Here is an 8253-nt window from a genome sequence, read left to right as displayed (position 1 = left end):
AAGTCCCTCATATTAATGCACATACCATATCTGCTTACGGAGAGCGCTTTAAACGTAAGCAGTTGTCTTCCCATCAACTCTGCTGTGTTTTTATGTCGTAGCAAAGGTTGGTGACTTTTGCTTTTAAAAAGCACACAAACCTGAGGCACCAGGATGGCTCAGTTGGTTAAGCATCCGACTCCTGATTTCTTTTTAGCTCTTGATCTCACAGTTCTTGAGTTTAAGCCCTCTGTCAGACGTTGCGCTGATGGTGCTTGGATTCTCTTTCTCTCTCTCTGCCCCTCCCCTGCTCACTCACAATCTCTCTCTCAAAATAAACATTTAAAGTCAAAGCAAAGCAAAGCACACTAATCCTGCCTTATTCTAAGCTAGAGCCCACTGCAGGGAGGGGCTGTGTGTATTTGCTTTTGGGTCTTTCAGTACTGATAGGATCCTGCAGTGCTCTGAATGCTGCAGGTGCCCAGTAAAGGTCTGTGTACCAACGGGGCCACACAACTGAACAACAACTTCACTTTTAAGTGGTTAAGTGTATTTTTTAGGTTTACATTTTGTAATTTAAAAAGCCCTATGTGATCGGATTTAAATCTATTTCTGTATGAAATAATGTTCTACATGAGATCTTTAAGGAAATCTAAGGCATTTAATTCACACTTCTATTATGACATTTCTCCCTGAGCACTATCATCATAGGCTTATGTTCCTGGGCGCCCCCGTCAAGCTGGGAGCTCCTGGGGGCAGACACCACCTCTTCTTAATCTCTGTGTCCTCCACCCCTCTGAAAATACAAAGATATGTGTAGAAATCTATATAGAAAGGGTAAGTTACTTTCTTTTTTGAGTAAATTTCACAGATCATAATACAGACCAATTACTGTCTCAAAATAGAAATCTCTATCAAAAAATGTGTGTTCCTATCTGGCCCAGGTCCATTTTGCTAAGCTCTATGAAAATAAGGGGATAGAGACACAAGTTATTCTAATGATGTTTCTTCCAACTTGACTTGTCACACAATTGTCACCTTTATATATTCAGAAACGAATTGCTCTAAATTCCTCCAATTTTGAGAGTTTCTCCAACTACAAATGGGTGAGGGGAGATTAGAGGATCTGTACAGAAATTGTTGATGCTTTCTAATTACTAATGGTTTAAAAAAAGCTACAATACATAAAAGGATCAATTTATAAGACACAGTGCACATCTATAGAATATTTTCTAATTAGAAAAGGAACATGTCCTCTGTAATAGCAGTTAGAACCCTGGCAAAATTCCCATTTCCTCTTTACTTGAGATTTCAAATGCTAGAACTACTGCTGAGTAAATTCCCTCAACATGCTCTCGAATCCCAAACTAAGCAAGTGAGTGCTCTCCAGCCCTGGAATCTGTCACTTTCGGAGAGATTACACATTGCCACCATTACTGAATTGCCGAAGCCTTTCATGTGAGCAGCAGAGACCTTGAAACGAGAGTGCCAGCTTGGAGCGGGCATTCCACAATGGGAAGAGAGAGCACAGACTGGCACGTGGCCAGCTGCCCGAGTGGGATAAACAACTGAAGAGACAGACCGCAGCGCCAGGGCCCTGCTGTCGCACCGCGATTTCTAGTGGGATTAAAGCTGGCACTGACGCCACGCTGGCCTGTGAGAACAGGTAGTCACCAGCCACACCACAGGAACACCTGCAAACCTTTACAAAGACCAATTGCAAATACTGCAGATTTACAGCACTTAAAGCAAATCACAAACTGGTGGTGCTTCCATGCCTTTCCAGTACAGGCTGTATTTTTCTTCTGATTTTGGAGAAGAGTGGAGAGGGGGAAAATGGAGAAGCCCAAGTGTGTCTTCACTAAAATGTGGAATCTTTTGCTCCAAAAATCAGTTTCTCGTTTTGATTGATAAATGGACAATCTATCCACTGACAGATCACTTATTTTTATTTTTGAAGACAAGACCCTCAGTGAAATTCACTCTGATGTTAGCCGACCTGGTACATCCACCTGAAGTAGATACTAGAAAATATTTTCGTTCCTTGAACGATTATCTAAGTCTACTTGCCGGAAAGAATTTTCTTATGATGTATAAGAACGTCCACTAATTGAAAGAAAACCTTTGCTATCAAAACTTGAAAATTTTCCAGAGCTTCAAATCAGTTTACGTTATAGTAAAAAAAAAATTGTATTATTATTTTCTTTAATGTTTATTTTCACTAGAGAGAGACAGAGACAGAGGCGTAAGCGGTAAGCGGGGGAGGGACAGAATGAGAGAGAGACAGAATCTGAAACAGGCTCCAGGCTCTGAGCTAGCTGTCAGCACAGAGCCCCATGCGAGTCTCGAACCCACGAACTGCGAGATCATGATGTGAGCTAAAGTCAGACGCTTAACTGACTGAGCCACCTAGGTACCCCAAAATTATATTACTTATGGGAACATAATTTAATGCCAATCAAAATAAGTGATTTAGCAATTAAAAACAATTTTTAATTACAGCTGCATTTGAAAGCAAGTGTAATTTATTTAGTCTATTTCCCCCTCATAATATTTTTGAAAAAAATGACCAAATGGCATTATCTAAGTCCAGAAGCAATAATCAATACACATCACTGCCTTTAAAAATGTCACTTCACTTACTTGTTGCTTGATTCTGGGGTTCCATCTAATGTAGTAATTCACCCAAAGTTCCAAGTGACGCATACTGGCAACTGGATATAAAACTCGATTGATTTCTTTAGTATAGAAGGGATTTTTGAATTTGTCTTTATTACTGTTTATCAGCGACCATAAAGATACTGTTCTTTCTGTAACTTTCTATAGAGAAAGAGAAAGTGGAAAGCCTAAGTCAAAACACACAAGTATGCAAACCATTTTTCAGCCTGTGGCAATACATTTGAGCTTCAACTTGAATCACACATTTACATTATCCCCATAATAGCTCAAAAAGCCTCCTGGGCCAGTGAGTGCCCAGCAGCCACTTACCAATATTTGCATAGATAATGGCCTAGCTTAAGAGCCACTATTTCTGCCGGAAGATAGAGGTGCGGAACGCTGTACCATTAAATGCAATTCACTGACCTAAGATGACTGTTCCTGGCGAGGTAAAACATTTATGAACACATATCTGGGCAGTATGTTCTTTTTAATTCAGCAGAAAGGAAAATTATCGCAAGATCCTGCTGGCTCTTTTCATTTTATATTTGTTAGAACTGTAAGATCTTCACCTGTGCCTACTTGACAGTCGGTATGTAGATATAAAGGGATTTTAACCAACCATCCAGATGTTTAATCTTTATCATATGCTAGCATTCAGGTATTTGAAAACACCTAGATAACAAACTTCACTCAATCTTTACATTTTTATTCAGTGCCCATCATCTCATACAGAGATTCATGTTTTCATTGTTTATTACAGATTTTTACCAATTTTCAGCATAAACTAGAAAAAACCCAAAGCTTAGGAAATAAAAGGTACAACTATTAAAATTACCAAACGCACAATTTGAAACTCTTCCTAGTAATGACTTCAATAAGAAAGGTCCAATAAGTTGAAACTGGATGCTAAAAAGAAAAGCTTGAAGTAAGGGGCTGAAGATAAGTCTTTAGCACGCATATTTCATTAATGTGTGAACAATAATAATGGCAGCAAAAGTCTGCTTTCCTTGGAATCCACCTAAAACTTCATTTGTACCTTTCAGATGCCACAATCTACACTGTGTTGTGTTTATTTGCATGCTTTTTATTTTTATACACGCACATAGTTTAAAAGATCAAGTAGCCTGACGAGGTTTGTAATAAAAAGCTTAACTCTCTCTCACCTCTCTCCCCACAAGCAACTGTGCCTGGTTTTTTAAACTGACTTGATCACCTGGTACTTAAGTTCCACATCTCCAGATAACATGCTCTCCTCGCTACCTGGGGGCTATGTGGCTACAGGCAGTCTCTGTCCAGCCTCACACCCTCGGTGTGGAGCACAGCTTTCAGGAGACTGACATTATAGTGTTTTGATCCCTATCATGAAGCAAATGCTTTTCCCAGGCAGGCCACATAGTCCCTTTTCCTCTCCAGTTTTTGTTGCCTTCCTTTGGTTTAACAACTGCCTATTCGGCTTGCTAACTTTTCTCGGCATTTATCATTAATTCAATCCCCAACTCTTCCTCCAACATCTTGAACTTCTGTTGACACTATCTCTGGAGCTCACAGTTTGATCCTTGGAGGAAAGCAAGGTACGCCAGGTGCTCCTCAGTCTTGTGCCCAGTTCACATCTAGGATCTCTTTCCTGTTTCGCCCTGAGCACCCCTACTTGCCTGTCTCTGAGCTGGATTCCAGTCTTCTTTCCTGTTTGCATGGAGCAGACACGCCAGCAGCTTCCAGAGAAAGGGTTTGGTATGGAAGGGAAGTCTTGACGCATGCATGTCTGAGAATATCTTTGGCCTACCTAAACGTTTGGTTGACAGGTTGGTGGCTGGAGACTACTAGGCTGACACCATTTGCCTTCAAAATTCTGAAGGTAGGGGTGCCTGGGTGGCTCCGCTGAGCGTCTGACTCTCGATTTTGGCTCAGGCCATGATCCCAGGGTGGTGGGATAGAGCCCCTCATCAGGCTCCACACTGAGCATGGAGCCTGGTTGGGATTCTCTATCTCCCTCTCCCTCTCTCTCTCTCTCCCTGTCTCTCTTGCCGCTCCAGCGTGCACTCTCATTCTGTCTCTCTAAAATAAAAAAAAAATTCAAATTCTGAAGGCAATGATCTACTGACTTCTAGCTTCTAATACTGATACTGAACAATTCTGTCTTTTCAATCTGTTTATTTGCAAATAACCTGTCCCTTTACTTTTTGGAAGCTTGGAGGATCTTTTCTTTGTCCCCGGTTGTTTTAAAACTTCACAGAGACGTGCCTTAGTGTGGATCTATTTTTGTCCACTGTGCTGGGGCCCTTGGCAGGCCTTTCAATGTGGAAACTCATGTACTTCAATTCTGGGAAACATCCTCAAATCATTTCTGTGATTTCCTGCTCTATGGCCTCCCCTTTTTCTCTCTCTAGAACCTCTATTATGTGGATATTGGATCTCCAGGAGTGATCTTGTCTCCATGTTCCACCTCTGTCTGTAATGCTCTACTTTCTGGGAGATTTCACATCTTCCAGCTCTTCTGAGCTTTTCATTTCTGTGGACATCATATGTTTCATTTCAAGCTGGTTTCTGATCTCGAAATGGTCTTTCCAAACAACACCCAGTTATTATTTCGCAGTACCAACATTATCTGATCTTTCTTGGGATAGTAAATGAATGCTGCTTATGTACGCTTCTCCCCTCCCTACATGGTAACTCTTCTCCACGCTGCTTTTTCTCCCTCCTGGCTGTCTGCTACTATGTAAGAGTGGAGGGCTGAAGAGCCAAGTGGAAGCTTTTAGACTGTGAGACTCGTCAAGCTGAGCTTCACTGTGGGGAACCCTAGGTGTTGGTATCTTCAGGTCCTTCTTCTCGGACCAGTTTCCCTAGAGATGATTGTTTTTAATTGAGGTGGAATTCATGTACCATAAAATTCACCATTTCAAAGTCTACAATTCAGTAGCTTTTAGTACACTCACAAATGCTGTGCCACCACGACCTCTATCAAGTTCTGTTCTCATCACCCCAAATGGAAGCCTCATGCTCATTAGGCAGGCACACCCCATTCTCTCCTCCCTCCACTCTCTCCAGCCCCTGGCTAACACTCATCTGCTTTCTTGCCTCCATGGACCTGTGATTCTGGAAATTTCATATAAATGGAATCATGCAATCTGTGGCCTCTGTGTCTGGCCCCCCTCACTTAGCATGTTTCCAAGGTTTGTCCATGCTGTAGCCTGGACCCCAACTTCATTCCCTTTTATTACTGAATAGTATTCCAGGGTACACACAGACCACATTCTGCTTCTCGCATCCTCAGCTGATGGACCTGGCATTGTTGCCACCAAAATTTTAGCTATTGTGAGTAGTGCTGCTGTGAACATCTGTGTGTTTTTGTTTCAACTCCTGTCGTCATTTCCCTTGGGTATGTACCCAGGAGTGGAACTGATGGATCCTAGGACAACTCCATATTTAGCCTTCTGAGGGAGTCACTGGACGGTCATCCATTGTGGCTGCACCATTTTACATCTCTACCAACAGTGGATGACGGCTCCATGTCCTCCCCGACACTCAGCGAGAGAGGTTCTTCCATGATCCCACCTGTAACATAAGGATCTGCTTCCAGAATGCTGGGAGTCAGCAGGGGAAAGGAGCTGGGGCCCTCAGAGCCAGCTCCTCTCCATTCGCCTCACCGCCAGATGACACTCAGGTCCCCAGCCCAGAGACCCACTCTCATGCTCTCTGGAGAGGAAACCTCTGCCAGAGTCCTCAGCTCCAGGGGAGAGTGGAGGGGATCTGGGGAAGCTCACTGCTGATTCCCAGCAGACCTTTGGGTTGCCTTATCCTTCTCCCTCTGCCCCAAAACCTGAGTCATCTGGGGCACTAGGCAGTGCAAAGAGGGCTGCTTCCTGGCTTCCCCGCTGATCTGAGACTCAGTGTCTCAAGCTAAGTTATCTACAAACGTCCCAGCTTCCAAAATTTGGTTGCTGCGTCTCCTTTATCATGTTCCCTGTTCTTGTAGGGTTAAGTCTTTAAGGCAATTCCCTTTACTGACATTTTTATGGTGTTTTGGGAGGGGTAGACCTTGCATACCTTTAAAGTCATTCCTGCTCTCTGAGGGCAAAGCCAATGTCTTACCCCTGCACTAAACAGCAGACACTCAACAAGCCTTGGCTGAAGTGAAAGCACCCAGGCTTGGTGTTGAAAAATGAGAAACTTTTGCATTCCACACAAACCAACCTATCGTTTCTTTTCTCCCTTCATGGCAGACTAGACACGTTTAACTAAAATGATTCGCATTTCCACTCACCTGTCTTTCTCGAGCAGATTCACAGTTGTATAAGAAAGTACCAAACCGGCAACTATACAGATGATCCAAAATTGTAATCAAAAACCGTTCATTGAATTCGAAAGCTGTAGGGAACTGGACAAAAGCAAATAAGCCAACAAAGCATGAAAACTTGGGGCTGATCTTTCATAGAACTNATACATCCTACAGCTCATTTCTTGGTACTTTGCACAGGACTGAGGGGTTTAAAGTCATGTCAAGTAGCGGCACCTGGGGGGCTCAGTTGGTTAAGCTTCTGACTCTTGGTTTCGGCTCAGGTCATGATCTCTCACAGTTCATGGGATTGAGCCCCATACTGGGCTCTGTGCTGACAGTGCAGAGCCTGCTTGGAATTCTCTCTTTCCGTCTCTCTCTGCTCCTCCCCTGCTCACTCTGTCTTTCTCTCTCAAAATAAAATAACTAACTAAATAACTAAATAAATAGGAAAGCAAACCAATTATCTCAGTTCTCCGGGGTGCACAGGGCATATAGGATAATTTCATTATTTACGGTGTCATATGTTAGCAGACATAGCTCCATATACACATGCCATTATAGAAGGAATGGAAAAGACCACTTGGTACTGTCAATTCCATTAGCAGAGATGCTGCAGTTAGGTATTGAATTTATAAAACATTATGGAAAATCCCAGACATAAATAGTAGTGAGAATCAAACTGCAAACCCCATATACCTATCATCCAGCTTCAACAATTATTAACATGAATGTAAATAGAGATGAAACAAGTTTCATCTCTCTCTCTGCCCTGTATTACTGTGAGGCAAATCCCAGAAATTAGATCAAAATATTTAAACACTGAGTCAAATGGATCTTTATCCTATACATATCCCTTACCTGTTTCGACATTTGCCATACACAATCAATAAACTGGAGAAAAATAGGAGATCGGTCAGCATCGGCGTGGTTTTTATCACCATGACCTATTCTCTGGAAGGAATTGATGAAGACAATTTGTTTTAATCTATTGGTACAAGACTGAGAAAGCATGCAATCCACAACACGTGACAATACAAGTCCGTGATGTGCTTTCCAATGCCGAATTTCTCAGAGACTAAGTAGTATCTTTTTCCTTGGCAATATAGAAAATATCGTAAGGTTTTGAACTAATGGAAATCAAGTATATAAACATCTATAAGATAGCAATACCAACTGGCAAAGTGTCATCACATGTCCCAACTATTGCATCTAACTGGAATTCTGTACCAGTCTGGGGCAGCTGCAGGGAGATGCGGTTATGTTAGTGGCGTGAAAGGACCAACCTTCAAGTTTGAAGCCTTGAAACCATGTCCAAAAGAGTTTTATTATTATAATTA

General features: G+C 42.3%; 1 protein-coding gene across 1 annotated transcript in view; it reads right to left on the bottom strand.

Annotated features, from left to right (window-relative positions):
* The window catches only part of MTM1 (myotubularin 1), a 74913-nt gene that overhangs the window by 5304 nt on the left and 61356 nt on the right, over window positions 1-8253 (bottom strand). Inside the window, exons 12-14 of the mRNA XM_077771214.1 lie at window positions 7775-7867; window positions 6902-7015; window positions 2623-2799 (exon numbers count right to left, since the gene is read on the bottom strand). Of these exons, the coding sequence (XP_077627340.1) occupies window positions 2623-2799; window positions 6902-7015; window positions 7775-7867 (384 nt within the window). The remainder of the gene's footprint in view (window positions 1-2622; window positions 2800-6901; window positions 7016-7774; window positions 7868-8253) is intronic.

Source organism: Crocuta crocuta, unplaced genomic scaffold (assembly GCF_008692635.1).
Source record: "Crocuta crocuta isolate KB4526 unplaced genomic scaffold, BGI_CrCroc_1.0 scaffold1304, whole genome shotgun sequence".
Lineage (NCBI taxonomy): Eukaryota > Metazoa > Chordata > Mammalia > Carnivora > Hyaenidae > Crocuta > Crocuta crocuta.
Note: the sequence above shows the minus strand (reverse complement) of the source record. Positions and strands in the feature narration are given on the sequence as shown.